Genomic DNA, 16,792 nt, shown 5'->3' with positions numbered 1-16,792 from the left:
TCATAACATACATAATAACCCAGTGCTTCACCTCTATTGGCTCTTATTATTTTCTAATATAGATATTATGAGCTTTTTATTATATGCATGGGAATGCACAAAATAAACAGATATATACACAAAACATAAATATATTACTACACATCATCAATCCCACCATCAATCCTCCTATTTACTCTTCTCTGTTACCGAGGCAACACAAACTGAAAAGCAGAACCAAATAAAAAAAGCTTTTGTTAGACTGATAAAAATAATGTCTCAATTATATCTTATGTAAATGTATATTATGGCACGCACTGATGTGGTGAAATCTTCACATTTTTGAAAAAATTCCTTTTATGGCAGTAAGAAACTTCCTGGCCTTCTGGAAAGAGCAATGGAGCCCTGTACTCCTGCCTATGCCTTTAGCACCTTCATCATAGTAAGTGTAAGGATCTGTCTGGTGTAGAACCAAACCTTATGTTTGATGGCCACTGCTTCTACTAGTTGAGTCACAATAGGCTATGAGTTTAGTAATGTAAATGTATTAATGACTTTCGCATTTGCTTTTCTTGGCTAGAAGCTGTAAACTATCTGGTCCACCTGAAGGCAATTATCCAGTAAAGTGGTTTTTTTTTGGTTTCTTCCTTCATCTTGTGCTAGACAATTGAAGCAGCTTCATAAAGTTCCTGGTTTGAACCTCAAACTTGTTTATGGACTTGTTCTGTCTTCTACACTGACCTCTTGCCTGTTTATGGACTGGTGCTTGACCTGACCTCTGGCAAGAGATAGATAGAGAGAGAAATAGAGAGAGATAGATACTGTAGATAGATGCATACTATAGATAGATACATGACATATACTGTACATGACATATGGATTTGCAATGTATTGCTTCTTTTTTTCTTCTTGACTCTTCTTGGTTAATGCATCTATACCATTATCTAATGTGGTCGTTTTATTGATTGTGTAATCTATTAACCACATGTTTGGGGTTAAACATGACCACTGGCATTCCTATTTCCTAAGTCTGTGCCTTCTGGCTGGCCCAAGCAATTCTCTGTATTACAATATACATACCAAATGGGGATTATCTTCTGTATCATCCAGAAACAAAACACACAAGCATTAGAGCATTCATATTTATTGTGAGTTTAGGACAATCACTACTAAGCTGTGTATGTATGCCAAAAGCAGTTGAGATGCTGCCTATCTACAAGTGAAAATTACCAAAGCATTGCAGAGCATAGGGGTTGATACAAACAGTTCATTCCTTGGTGTCACTCGCTTTTCATAGATATATTATCATGCTTTGCTAATGTATGGAATAAGTACAGTAAACCAGTTTGTTGATTACGTTATCTCTGCTGATAGTATGGGTGGTGGTGGTGACTCACAGTGCCTGTTCCATTTAACCATATACAATAACAATATTTGGTTTGTATTACATTGTTTATTTGGTTTCACAGACAATTTACTACAAGCATGCACAAGTTACATAGTACTCAGGCACACCCATGCTTGCTCAAAAAGAAAGTGAAAGGATTGCACCCTTTGAACACAAAATATTTCCACTTTCCTCAATAAATATCCAGTTCCCTCTATTGTCCAGAAAACAAGGTTTAGATCAACAAGAACCTTTGGCAATTATTTTATCTTTATCAAACATAAGTTATAAAGGAGAGAACAGCAATATATTTGTAAAAAAAAAGTCAGTATTGTTAAGCCATAGAGAGCTTTGTCTCCGTGATTATCTCTTAATAACCTGCAACTGATGAGCTGAAATTTCTGCCTTAACCAGTAGTCTTCCTAAATAAACATGTAGTCTTGACAATGCAGAGGTACAAAACTCCCCTGTTACAAATGGACGGTAGCATCAGTGTATACTAAACTAGCTGCACTTAGCTTCTCCGCAACAGGGAAATAATTGGCACTCTTTTATAAGAGTATGTAAAAGGCTAGTTTTCGGGATGACAAACTAGTCTCGTCAGTGCAAAATAAAATGTGCACCATTCTTGGGAATAACGGTGCAACAAAGGTAACTTAAAATTATTCAGTGCAAAGCCACCTACAAGTATTGCCTGAGAGTGGTGTGTGGAATCTGTGTTACCAGCTCTCCAGTGAGTCACAATCCTGTACCAAACCACACAGGTCTATGTGATTTTTCCAGCTCACCCCAAATTGACATGAAATGCATGCAACACACATATGTAATAAATATGAGGAGCTGGCTCGACACCACTTCTGAGCCATCGTACAGTATAAATAGGAGCACATAGATGCTAAGTTCTCAGCTGTGACAGAGCACAGTAGTGTCTTGTACATCAAGCACACTGCGGGATGAAGGGGTTACTGTCTGTAGTGAGACCTTTCATCTTCTTGGTGCTTGCCCCACTGCTGCTCAAGTTTACAATATCAAGGTAGAATTTGGACTTGAGAAAGCGCCGGTAGGAATCCTTCTCCATCAAGATAAATATCTTGTGCTGGGCCTCATCAAAGGTAGAATAGGTGGGTTGTAGGATATTATTGCTTGTCTCCTCGCGGGTGACTGAGTCCAGGTTCACCTGGGTGGACCAAGATAAATATAAGCTGATATGAACTATGGTGGTGATTTATAACAACCAATATGAACATTTCAGAACTTAACAAAATATTGTCACAGTCTATTAAAGGGGCTGCAATGCATTTAAAGTGTCAACTAGAAAAATCAAATATTAATAAAAGACTATTGTCTATTGTATACATACTTGATATTTTAAAGGAGCTTGATCCTTTAATATATTGTATCTCTGCAATTTAAAGATAGGCCTATAGCCAGCACTGTATTTTGTTTCAGTGGTACCTTAGACAACATGTCTACACATGACCACTTCCGCCTGAGCCCTGTTAAAGGAACCCTCTACCCCCCACCACCACCTCTGCTGCCAGATTTGATATGAAAGTATCTGGCAGCAAAGAAAAGTGACTTTTTCCCGGAAAATTTTATTTATCATATAGGCATCTGAGGGCTACCCCCTAGGCACAGGACATAGAGTACCTATAAGGTAAATACAACTCTGCCTATAACACATAACTGCCCTGAAGATGAATTTCTTTGCTGTTCTTAAAGGCAAATTTGCTGTGGATATAAAGTATACTAGTGCCAATTATTACTGTTGATAAAGGGAATGAGTATAGCCCTCTTACTTCTTTTGTGGCCTCCACTGAGATAAAGTCTTCATAGATCTTCTGAGCTTGCTCTGGTAATCTTGCTTGGGTCTTGATTTTTTTGTAATTCTCACAGGCTGTCCAGAAATCAATGTTTTCCTCACTGTATTCTGATTGGAGGAAAGACCGAAAAGCTGCCAAACCACCTGCAGGGTAATAAGACAATTCTAGTAAGGATTAGCAGCATGGAGGCTCATGTAACAACACATTATCCTAAAACCATCAAGCAGTTGGAAGCCACTGGGTATCAATGCTGTGTATTAGTGATGGGCGAATAAATTTGCCAGGCTCGAATTCACATAGAATTTCCACATTTTGCAAAACTGCTGCGATAATTCATCATCGAAAAATCCTCTGCAGTGCAAAAAATTTGGGTGAGTGTCAGAATAGTCGCGCCCATAAACATTGCCGTGCGTCGAAATTATTTGGATGCCATTGACTTAAATGCATTTGACCAAATAGGCGCTTATAACAATTGTCACGGGCGGCGAAATGGAGGCACGCCAAAATAATTTTGAAGCCCATAGACTTTAATGCAAATGTATTATGAGGGCGTGTAACTGTGTGTAATACTACAGTTAGATTGTATGCAGGATGCAATTTCTTCAATTAAAGTCAGTTTTAGCAACAGCTAAGAGTAAACAGAAAGGCTTTGCCATACTGCAAGACTGGTGCAACATTCCCACCAAATGCCTATAATGAAAGATTCGGAATCCTCAGGCTGAGTTGGGACCTGATCCCCCTGACCTCTGAAGCCTGGGAACTGGTGTCTGACACTAAGCCAAGGGTTTTTATTGTCTCTGTCTGGGGATTCTTAACAGCACTCAGTGTCTGAATTACAGCCGAAGAGGGTCACATCAGCAGAGGAGTGGACTTGTTTCTGCGTCATTGTCTGAGATCTCATTTGTATCCTGTCACTAAATGTACATGAGAATGGAATGGACTCTTCAGTCACGTCCCAGCTGGGTGTCCTTTACATCTGGGTGTCCCTAACTGTCCAATTTTGGTCATGTAGTCAGTGGAGCTATGGAGGGGGCTGTAAGCCTAGCAAGAGCTCATTTAGCCCTTCCATCCTCTTTTATACTTGCTAATATTTTATTGGTAGTGATGGGCGAATCTGTGCTGTGTCGCTTCGCCTATAAATTTGCAAATTTACTGCAAAATTTGTGAAACTGCAAAAATTTGCGAAACGCATTGAAGTCAGTGGGCATCAAAATAATTTTGACGCAATCAACAATTTTATTATGTGCGACTATTTTGTCAAAATGCATTATAGTCAATGGGCGTCTGAATAATTTTGACGACCGAGAATTTTATGCACACGACAAAATTTGCCGCAAATTCGAGCCTGCTGAATTTATTCGCCCATCACTGTTTATTGGTGTTCCATAACCATTTCAGCCAGTTTTGTTTCTTGGTCTATCACTTACATTCGTTATTTATGAGGTTCTCCAAAGATTCAGCCCATTTTTTAACTTCCTCTTGTCTCACCCTAGAGAGGAAAAAAGAAAAAGATTTTCAGGGGTATTCCCACTCATTTATACACCTTTGTTCAAACTGATAGCCCTCTATTATTCTCTGTTCTAGAGAGACACTATGGAATGTTCATGGTATTCGACAGATTTTAATAATGTTCTTCCTGAAACAAACATATTTTCACTGCAACAACCAATTGACTCATACTTCCAGGATACTGGGAATACCAATAGTTGAGTCATGATGGAGTCAATGTGAAACACACTGAAATCCGTGATTGATTCATTGGGAATTTATTTACAAACAGAGGTGTTAAATTACATAAGTGCAAATGCCAATAGCACCTGATCAGACCTTTGTTTTCATTTTCCAACTTGTGATAGACTGTTCATAACCAATTGCTGATTGTTTGCTATTGGCACCTGCACTTGTGCAGTTTAGCTATGTACAACATGATACAGTATAGTCCCAATGTATTCAACCCTACATGTTGTTCGACAGCCTGTGTGCATGGGGAGAGCTCATGCTGTTCTAGGTGATATTTTCTATTAAACTGGTCACATTACAAGGATTCCAAATACATGTGCATTTCAATTCATATGCAGGTTTATTTGGGTGTTGTTATAGGAATGCACTGTAACCTAGAAAGGTGACCAATTCTTTTTTTGTGGTTTCACACCCATACTGGATTCATTAATTAGGCTATTTAAGTCGCTCAATAAGCTTATTTTTAATTTGCAGAGAAACAAAATAACCCCATGCCATTTAGAAGATAATTATCAACTTTAGGTATTTTTGAGACCTTATTTTTGAGATTTTACATTTGAGACCTTGTTTTTGAGACTCTTATTTTATGTTACCGTTTAGAGGGTAGAAGAATTAAATTCTAAAAATACCAGGACATGATTATTTTCAACCTAATGACATGGAGTTACTGTGCCATCTCTGAAACAGAGAGTTCTATAACTCCTTCTGACATGTAGCAAGTAGTTAAGACCCACCAAATACATTTGACTTGGAGAGACCAAATGTCCAAATGGTATAACTAAAAATCTCATTTTATGATTCTAGCACAGGAATTGTATGCAGCAGTGGCAATAAATGTTATTTATGATATTCATATGACACACATGGCAGTTGAGTTCATTTTCAATCATTTTTACTGCATGGGTACCGTATATTACAGTTTAGCAGATACTAGGATAGTGCTCACCTCTGACTGCCAGGTTTCTTCACACCTGGGCTGTGTTCACACCCGTCTGCTTTCTGCAGCAGGAATCCCAAGCGATGCTTGATATCTTTAGCACTGGAGAGAAATGGAACAGAGATAGGGGTAAATATATAAGCATTTTTGTAAACGAATGAAAATCAATGGAATATATTTATCATTTTCTGTCAGGGGATGCTGGCTGATTCTTGTTTTGGGATATAAATAAACCTGCAGTTCTGTTGAGGACAGCATCACAATTACACACAGATCCAGGTCATTATAAATCTATCATGTTGACTTATCTGTTTCTGGACAAGGGATACCCAATATGCAGTTATCCAGCTGCTTTTTAATTGCAGTTTCAGGGATACCTCACAGGTTTGAGCCGTAATTTGTATTTAATAAACAGCTGGAGGTTAAATGTGTATGTTGGTCTAGACCCACCTGGCCAACCATACTCTAAGATATTCTATGCTATAGGCTGGTAATCAGTATTTTGCATGTACAACTTTCTATTCTAACACTCGTAGTATTGTGCTCTAATAAATACATGTATTTGAAAGACATAGGAGAAAAGCAGATAGCAATAATCAAATATAAATGAAAATAATTGGCCAACACTTCCTCCACTACCTTTTCGTATTTTAGAATATTTTGGCACATTCTGAAACCTAGGGCTGTCAGTAGCAATAGCAGGCGCTGGCGACCTAGTTCTCTAGAGTAGGTCTGTTCTACAAATGTCCTTTTTCGTAATTGAACTCTGAAGCCAACTATAACTAAAGGCTGTATTTTAACAAGGGCCACTGTATGAGTAGTTTTAACACGTATCACTCTGCAATATCTGCTTTCTAAAGGTCACCTTGTATTCCTACAGCCAATGAATCCCCACAACACTGAGCTCTCCCCATGCACACAGGCTGCCGTAGATAATGTCATTGTTTGGTTTCATGCTGCCTGGTGTGCACAGTCAAGACGTATTATTAAGCTTCTCCATTACTCTTCCCGCTTGAAACTGCTGCTCTGAGGAACTCAGGACAGATGAACGTATTCTGACCCCCCATCCCTAACGACAGCTCTGGTACAACCTATCTGCCCCACCACTGTCGATATGCAATAAACTTCACATCCCTGGACATACTGAATGGTGGTAGATGCCAGTAAGGCCTCTCCTAGGTCCTTGTAGATATTCTTATAGTCTCAATTATTTCCTGTTTGATTATTGTGAATGTTTCTGCAGTATCTGTCTCTTTGCTTTATGTGTTATAAATTAGAGGTACTCATATCAAACAAATGTTCCTAATAATGTGGCATCTTGGGCTAATGTATCACTATGCACTGCAGGGCACTTTCCATGTAGCCAGGCTGCTGTGGGTAATGTAATTGTTTGGTGTCATGGTGTTCTTTCTGCCTCTGTTATATTTCCATTATGCATTTCATGGTCACCAGATTATATTAACCTACAGCAAAACCTAATTTACTAAGCTTGTGAAAACTGTTCAAGTCAATATTACACATGTACACATATAGCAAAGAGAGCAAAGACAAGCTTTGTATTACTCATTTCCCCAGGCATTAACCTTCTTCGTGTATTCTCAAACTACTATAAACTGCTCCATTGCTGAAATGTTGTCACACACAAAAATACACAATGTCCTATACAAATAAAGGCCAGATATTAGCAAGGCTGCACATAGTCGCTGGGAGTTATAGTTTATTCTCCATAAATGATTTTTAAATCATTGAGTAAAGCTCCCCTCTGTACAAGGGGAGTGCTGTATGTGTTGCTCAATGATACCTGCTCTTCCACAGTGTCAGACCTGTCCCAAATTGAAGGGACAGGTTATATTTTCCCAAAAATGCATCAACTACACCCACATGTTTCTGCACAGGCAAAAGGGAAAGTTCTAAAGCTTTACATTTGTTTGGGCTCCCTGGTGCCCAGTTAGCCGACAGATCTTTTTTCGGCTACGCATTTCGTGTTTTAAGCAATGACAATGGAATAAAGAGTTGTGCTTGGAATTAACAAAATCCACTTGCATTTAAAAAAACACATACAGACAACATATAACCACAGTATAAGTGTTTTTTCGCACTCACTATGTGTTTGCAGATGCAAAAAAAGTAGGAGTTCTTATTGTGTAAGTGTATGTGTCTGCTTGTCCTCCCTCTCCTTGGCTTCATCTCTCTATTAAACCACTGCTCCTTGCCCGTCAGTTTATATCTGTGTGTCAATGGATGGTACGTTTCCAGATCACCTGCTAATTAGAGGGCCTTTATAACAATTCAATGAGCTTCACTGATTGCATTTAAAATGCACTGATTCTTATTCAGGACTGTAGAACTGGCATCTAGTAGGCTTTCTATGATTTTCTAATAATTTACGGACCCTAAGGTATGATCCTCTGGTCACTGAAACCCACTCATTAACCCTTAAGCTCAAATGTGGTATAAATCAACCCTCATGTGCCAAATTCTTCTTTGCTCCCACCGGGCATTCTTGTGACAGGAGAGTGGCCTCTCAAAAATTAACCAGCCATCCCCCCTGCAAGCATTCTCACTCACAGCCATCACTGTTTGTCAGTTAATAAGGGATGTTTGTCTCTGTATCTTTGTATGTATTCTTATCAATATGGGACTACTGTTTTGCAAACAATTATATGTATATTAATTGGCAGAAACTAAGCAACATAACAGCACAGGCTTGATCCCTGAGCTAATGAGTAATAAAAGTGTCTAGAAATCATTTCTCTTTAACCCTGACATTTTATCACAGCACTTAGTAAAATGAGAAGAACCCCAATTAGAATTCCTAGGGGACATCAATCATGTTAAAAGTCATTTTACATTAAGCCTGTAAAAACTGGCATGTTGTGGCATTTCATTAGGCAAAAGACTTAGGCATGGAAAACTAGGCATAAATAACAGCACATTTATTAAACCAGCTCTGACAACTTATTAATGCAGGCATAATCACAACCAATAACAAAACTGACTCCCAAATATTTGTTCAAACTGTTATATGAATGTTTGTTAATTGAAGCCCTTAAGCATGATATGATTATTACAATGCACACAATATAAGTTGGATGTGACAGTTCCAAGAAGAGCCCTACAATAAAGCTACTGGTTATTCTTTCACCAATAAGCAACGAAGGGTTTTAGTTTCCCTTACTACACTGCATCATGGGACATGCAGACTTTAGGGCTGAACTAGAAGACAGAACTTGGTCAGTTCGATTTGTCTGTGCCACACACAATCAGTGGGGATTATTTGTTGCTTTTATCCGTTTTTGTTTCATGAAAATGCCGAGTTTGCTCTGGGCTGTCTTGTCTCGTTACATGGCAAATCTACCATAGAGTTTAGAGAAGCTAGTTATATTATCACTTTATAAATTATCACTTTATAAATTATCAGAACAAGTTGAAATAAAAGCTCTCTTATGATTTAACAGTTTTCAGGTGGAACAAATTCACAAAGGTGATTAATGCTAGCTGAGCTGATTTTTAAATCAAATTCACTGTAAATGAGGGTAGAATAAGTCTATAAGCAGGTTTAAGCATCATATATTTCATAGTCTTATTTAAACACATGTAAGTATGAAAACCCTTTCACAGTAAGTTTCACATCACAAGCTATTGGTAAACTATAACTTCCATGAGCCTGAGGCAGCCAGCAGATTCTAGGAGCAGTGGAACATAGGGAGTTTCCCAGCTTTTTCTGCGCATACAGGAATCCGGTGAAATCTGTAAAAATGTCTAGATGTGTATGTACAAGAAACACTACATAAATATATATATCTGAATGACTACATGAACCATTGGATCACCAGCTATTGTTGAATAACTGCCATTAGTTTGGCCATTTATAAACCATGTTGGCAATTATTGTTAGAACTATTGATAACCTAGAAATTATGAGAGACAGAAAGTTCTGTTGTGGGTACTACTGTATTTTACCCAGCTGTTCCCCAGTGAAAAAAAACTGATACAATTTTTTAATATTATTACCTTATAATCTAATGTACTTTTTCCATAGTCTAAACACCACAACTTCATCTTGCCAAGTACTATAATACAGTACTGATTAAATGGCACATTTCTATAACATTACACTCCATTGCTACAAAAGACATGTAAACTAAATTCATTTGCAACAAACAACACAATAACAGAAGGGAGTAAGAGGTAAGAAATCTCTGGTTCAATGAGCTAGCAATCTAACCAGTAACCTTGCTGTCCAAGGCTACACACTGCCCCATCATGCTAGGCTTGATGATACATAGATGTAGAAAAGGTAGAACTGATCGTGGCATCTCACATTCTCAGGCAAGGAGCCAATGATTTTACAGCTTACAAGAGGAACCCCAATAGACGCAGAGAATACAGTATATGTGCAATGCTGTGCAAGCTCTGCAGGCAGTATGATGCTCTTCCTACATCAACCCCTGATAGAAAATGCTCTGCACTCAATTTAGGATGCCCAGCAGCTTGCAGCCATCTTCTGCAATTCTCTGCACCTGGTAGCTCTCTACATTTAGGGTCTCCTCAAGGGAAGTATCCCTCAGTGCTCAGTAAATAATCCTGTAGTGCAATGATCTGCAGACTGCAGTCTCACCTTTTCAGACAGGTAGCAGGGAAAGTGGTCACTCCAGCCAGTCCCTTGCACATCCTTGAAGTAAGATCAGGTTCCCAGACTCTGCTGCTGTTAGATCTCTGTCGTGTGTCTGTCTCCCTGGATCTGTCTGTCCAGCTTGTCACTGCTCGGCTGCTGCTGCTTCCCATCCTCTCATCTTTTTATAGCCTCAAAAAGCAACACTCAGATGCAAGAAATAGCCAATCACAGCAGCTTCCTTCTCCCCTGCAATCCTCCCTCCCTCTCCATAGAGCATCATTCCTCCCTCCCTATGACTTTCCTCAGCTTCCTCCCTCTCATTCCCTCCCAGCGTTTTTCCATCTACTCTCAGTCCTGCAAAGGGACACATAACACTGACGTGTAACAAGGGGAAAAACCAGAGCAGGGAAGTTTTCAGAAAAGTGCTGCCCGAATTCAGATGATGTCAACTACAAATGAAGATATGTTTCCCAATGAATGATGTCACTGGGATATGATCTAAATCAAAGCCCCACTCCACACCTGCCTTGTCTAGTAATATAATAAATTATACATCTTATAATTCCCTTGTCTAAAAGCCTTAGAGTTTACAGATAAAGAAATCAACACTGCAATTCAAACACTGTAACTAGTATTGCAGCCTGTTCTGGGGAGCAATATACAGGTTTTTTTCCATTTTTTGCTTGCCTAGTTATTATTGTAGTACCAAGTACCTTACTCTGGGACTATAATATATCAAGCAGGTGGCAACCCAAATTGAAACACATATCTAACTTCTACTACCGGTTTAGCTGTGTGTGAGCAAATCAAATACATTTATATTATTTCATGCACCAAAATTAGTTATGGGGCAGAAAATCTGACTGTAATAAAATCAGTTGCTGTGTGAGTGCAAACGAATTTCGGCTGTAGTTGCTTTTACTCAGACCCCTCAGACTGAAGAGGTCCATTAGGGGGTTCTTAAAGAATAGGGTCAGATATAATAAATTAATGTTGAAATTACAGCATAATGCTGGGATGATAAAGTATACATACTGTAGATCTGCAATATGAGTTAAGGGAGTTAAACATTAAACACAATGTAGGCTCAAACCCAAAAAGTCTTAAAATAATTACATTAGGGGGGTTATTTAGTAAAGTTGTTTTTTTCTGGTCAGACTTTTAGAGGAGAAAACACAATTTTTTTTGTGGAAAAAAAACTCAAATTTTTCGAAATTTATTAAACACTGATGGTGTTAAAAGTCTGAATAAAAAAGTACTCCAACTCAGACCTGCCAAGTTCATATAGAAGTCAATAGCAGATGCCCTGTTGACATTCTGAAGATATCCTGATCTGCGCTGGGTTTAGTTCAGTAATCCAAAGACTGTGGGGCAAATTAACTAACCTCCGAATATTCACCAGCGACGGCTTTTCTCACAGCGCAACACTTCGCCAGGCATAGATTCGCCAGGACAATGCTATGCTATGATTTTGCGTAGTTACGTCCATTCGCCAGAGACGCAAATTCGCCAGGCGTTAGGGAGTGAATTACCATTAGAGTCTATCTCCTTCGCTAGTGAAGTTACGCCTGCAACCGTTAGTAAATCAGTGAAGTGCCAAAATGACGTCACGCTGGCGAATTTTTGCCCGCGTTAGTCACTTTTTGGGTGTCAAATCTGAAAAAGTTGCAGATTTTGAATATCAAATCCAAAAAAGACTCAGTTTTCAGCAACAAACCTGAAAAAAGTGAAATTTCCGTGAAAATGTATTGATAAATAGGAGGGAAAAGTCTGAAAAATTTTGAATTTTGATAAATAAACCCCTTGATCTTTCACCACAAAAGAAATAAAATGAGCCAGGTGTATGGGGTACTGGCTGACAGAGGAGATGAGACAATAAAAGTTTTGAATAGATATTAAAATGAGAAAATGACCACCTCGGCTTATTTCCTATAACCCATATAATATTAGTTTGTAGTTCTGCAGCAGCTTCAATTGGAAGGTTGTTTATTTCTATATAGCAAAATTGAGTGACTGTATGCCACACAAGATAGCATATCAAAAGTTGCAAACCTCCCAAAATGTTGGGCACATTTTTATGCTCATTTACTGATATTTTAATCTTTGTGCATCCATCATTCCAGTTGCAATTAATACTTGGCCAGCTTTTCCTGGTGCACATGGCCTCTTTGGCATAGCAGGTATATGGTGTGCTATTCTTGTACTGTTTCTAGTCCGTATAACACAATTCCCAGTCCGTATAACACAATTCCTTGATCATAAACCATGACATCCATTGTGACAAGCATGTTGGCAACAATTCCTAGCTATTTTTTGAGTTATATCAGTGGCCCTGCACTTGACATAACAGTTGTTGGGCTAGTATTAACATTGTAAAAGATTTTAAGCAAAAGCAAAAATATGCTTTTATACAAAGCCCCTTCTCAGAATGCAGTACCCTTGATACATCTTATATATGTTTACCAGACACCATCTTAATTTAGTGAACATCTTGACATCACTCATACAAGGAGCTGTCTGGCCTGTTTCCATATACTGCATATGCAGTAAGACACATCCCATATTCCATAAAAAATACCCAATTTGTTGCTTCTATAGTTACACTGTATCAAAAATTCAAATATACAGCCACTGTTAACAAGCCAGACCACATAAAACATAAAAAGCTTTATAAATAGTAGTGGTGGCTGGATAAAACTTACCAACCCATGTACAGTAATAGGTCAGTCTCTCAATGCTTAATAAAGCCAATTACAATATTTATCCCTGTTTAATGGCCAAAATCTCACTAGTCATAACTTGTAATCCTAAGAATACCTCATATAAAATATAAAAGCTAAAATTAACTGCTAGAATACTGCTGCATGCTTCCTTAATTGGGCTGCCTTCAAATCTACTTTACTAGGTAAATTGTTTTATGTCCGCACGTCAGACAAGGCAGTCAAATACTAGAAGTAAAATAACAAAGCCATTACTGCATATACCAAGTTTTATAGATTCCAAAAGGAACCTAATTATTGATGAATCACTTGCACATCTGTTAGGGAGGGTGGAAGAAAGATGAGGCTCCAGGAGGGGCATTGTGGGTGCAAAAACCTAAAGACAAGCTATTGTGCAGAAGATCTAGATGCTATAGCTAAAGAATATTTAGTGAACATACTTGGGAGGAAAACAGGCAATAGTAGAGAAAATATGCAAAGGTTTCACACTTGATCAATTTGATTCTACCCTCCTTAGCAATATCAAGAAGCCAGCCTCCATAATAAGGCTATATTAATCTTAGGATACACTCCACTGAAAATGACTACAAATTTCCAAAAACAGATTTTTAGGACTTTAGATCAGTTTGGTTGAAGGAACAGTAGCACCAAAAAATTAAAGTGTTTTAAAGGAAAGTCAATATAATGTACTGGTGCCCTGCACTGACAAAACACTGACTATAGTTTATATAGCCATGGGGGCAGCCATTCAATCACAGGATACACAGTAGATAACAGACAAGTTCTAATGAATACAATACATGAATATGCTACACATATCTGCTTTCTGTTGTTTCTTCTGTTTTCCTGTGCCTTTTATCCTTTTTCAGCTTTGAATGGCTGCCCCCATGGCTACACATCAGCTTGTTTATATAAACTATAATTAAGTTTCTGAAGCAAACACACCAGTTTTACCAGTGCAGCACAACAGAGCATTATATTTTCATTACTTTAGGACACTTTCATTTTTTTGGTGTTAACTGTTCCTTTAACAAAAAGTTATGCTCACAGCAAGAAAAAAGAGCCAATCGCAGGGTGATCAGTGAGACAGAAAAACACACAATACTTGCAAACAGCTGTCATTATTTGTGTGCATATAGCGCTCGATTAACTTAAAATTTCTAAGCAAACACCTACACATTGTTGCATATCTGCACATTATCAATCAAAGGGAAATTTGGTCAGTATTTTAAGAGAAATTCACATATTCAATGGAACATATCTGTAATAGGGTAAGACAGTTAATGCAATATATCTCCATTTTTCTAGGGCTTTTGATAAACACAGGAGATCACTGCTAATTTCCCCTGAAATATGAGCTCACTTAGTTCATCTGTAAATGGATAGAGCACTTGCTAAGGAGTAAAGTACAAAGCATTTATGTAAAAGGGACATTTATAGACTGGACAAAGATAGCAAGCGGTAAATCAAAATGGTCTAATTATAGGGCCTTCCATTTTCAGCTTATTTAATAAAGCAAGTCCTGAAAGGCAGCTAATCTATATCTGGAGATAATACAAGGATGTAACAAATAATTAATACAGAAGATGTGGTTTCCTTAAAGAGTCAGTAAGATATATACGAAAAATTGGCAGATAAAAAATGGCAGATATTTTTCTATGTTAATACATCTAAGGATTTACAGTATATTTTGCCGTAAAAAGTACTTATGAATTAAAAGACACTAGTTATGTATTTATCATCTATCTAGTGAAAAATGTAAATCAAAAGGTAAAGACTGGCACACTCAGGGTTTGAATATTATGCAAATAAAGTAAGGTCCTGGTTTAGGATTGAAACGTTGAATAAACTCTTTTTTTGCAAAATATAGCAAAACCTGAGTGTGGCAGTCTTTACCTTTTGCTATATATATATATATATATATATATATATATATATATATATATATATATATATATATATATATATATATATATATATATATATATATATATATATATATATATATATATATATATAGTCAAATACAAGAGTCCTCTGCACTCAACCCATTATCAATATATTTAAGACAGCGACATTTTGTGCATACTGCTACTAAAAAATGCCTTACCCTTTAAACAAAACAGGGATTGTTTGTCCATATATTGCAATATATTTAAGCTGGCCAACTACGTCAAAGTCATCCCATATCTGGCCAGTCCTATGCTCAATTTTATCTGATTCATTAAGAATTCTATTGCTTCATTATACATTTTACAAAGGGACTAGGTATTACCTGCAACTTAACTTGCTGCTTTCAAAGTAAAACTCCATACTTGGCTGCCCTTTTATTAGACACCAGTGGGATCACCTGACTATAGCTGGGAAGGGTGGGAGCTACAACATGGAGCTGGTCACTGCTCCTGTATAAACTATAACAAACAAGGGAAATATATATATATATATATGCAGTCCCACAGTACCAGCACTCAGACAGATGTTGCCAGTGGTGCACGATCAATAAATCGTATATAGTCTTTTGAAGGATCAGCACACACTGTTCTGTAGTGAAGTAATAGTGTTTATTTTCAAACAAAATAAAAATGTGGATGTGGATAAAAATGTGTTTTGTTTGAAAATAAACACTATTACTTCACTACAGAACAGTGTGTGCTGATCCTTCAAAAGACTATATATATATATATATATATATATATATATATATATATATATATAGACAAATACAAGATTCCTCTGCACTCAACCCATTATCAATATATTTAAGACAGAGACATTTTGTGCATACTGCTACTGAAAAATGCCTTACCCTTTAAACAAAACAGGGATTGTTTGTCCATATATTTCAATATATTTAATATATACATTTTATAAAAGGGACGAATACGTTTTACCTGCAACTTACTAGCTGCTTTCAAAGTAAAACTCCCAAACTTGGCTGCCCTTTTATTAGACACCAGTGGGATCACCTGACTATAGTTGGAGAGGGTGGGAGCTACAACATGGAGCTGGTCACTGCTCCTGTAGAACTATAACAAACAAGGGAAAGTTGTGCTCACTAGTTTTTAAAACCATTAGGCGGGGGTGCAATGAGGCTGTGACCACAAAATACATAGACAAATACAAGATTCCTCTGCACTCAACCCATTATCAATATAATTGAGTTTTTTTACTTTGAAAGCAGCTAGTAAGTTGCAGGTAAAACGTATTCGTCCCTTTTATAAAATGTATAATTAAACCATAGAATTCTTAATGAATCAGATGAAAATTGAGCATAGGACTGGCCAGATATGGGATGACTTTGACGTAGTTGGCCAGCTTAAATATATTGCAATATATGGACAAACAATCCCTGTTTTGTTTAAAGGGTAAGGCATTTTTCAGTAGCAGTATGCACAAAATGTCTCTGTCTTAAATATATTGATAATGGGTTGAGTGCAGAGGAATCTTGTATTTGTCTATGTATTTTGTGGTCACAGCCCCATTGCACCCCCGCCTAATGGTTTTAAAAACTAGTGGTGAGCACAACTTTCCCTTGTTTGTATATATATATATAACAAACAAGGGAAAGTTGTGCTCACCTATATATAT

The 16,792-nt window shown here is 37.5% G+C and overlaps 1 protein-coding gene across 3 annotated transcripts; it reads right to left on the bottom strand.

Annotated features, from left to right (window-relative positions):
* Positions 1 to 1,107: 1,107 nt before the first annotated feature.
* On the bottom strand, positions 1,108 to 15,517 carry rgs4.S (regulator of G-protein signaling 4 S homeolog). Of its 3 annotated transcripts, NM_001087536.1 has the most exons (6): positions 15,480 to 15,495; positions 10,488 to 10,673; positions 5,876 to 5,968; positions 4,617 to 4,678; positions 3,166 to 3,332; positions 1,413 to 2,543 (listed from the first exon to the last, which is right to left on the bottom strand). In NM_001087536.1, the coding sequence occupies exons 2-6, from the start codon at positions 10,652 to 10,654 to the stop codon at positions 2,304 to 2,306; spliced, it is 729 nt and encodes a 242-aa protein (NP_001081005.2). In that variant the 5' UTR covers positions 10,655 to 10,673; positions 15,480 to 15,495; the 3' UTR covers positions 1,413 to 2,303. The 3 variants fall into 3 exon arrangements, with proteins under 3 accessions (XP_041447140.1, XP_041447139.1, NP_001081005.2); XM_041591206.1 differs by lacking the exon at positions 10,488 to 10,673 and having other exon boundaries at positions 1,108 to 2,543; positions 15,480 to 15,517; XM_041591205.1 differs by lacking the exon at positions 15,480 to 15,495 and having other exon boundaries at positions 1,108 to 2,543; positions 10,488 to 10,742.
* Between the last annotated feature and the right edge of the window lie 1,275 nt (positions 15,518 to 16,792).

Source organism: Xenopus laevis, chromosome 4S (assembly GCF_017654675.1).
Source record: "Xenopus laevis strain J_2021 chromosome 4S, Xenopus_laevis_v10.1, whole genome shotgun sequence".
Classification (NCBI taxonomy): Eukaryota; Metazoa; Chordata; class Amphibia; order Anura; family Pipidae; genus Xenopus; species Xenopus laevis.
The sequence above is the reverse complement of the archived record's forward strand: the minus strand, read 5'-3'. Positions and strand labels throughout refer to the sequence as shown.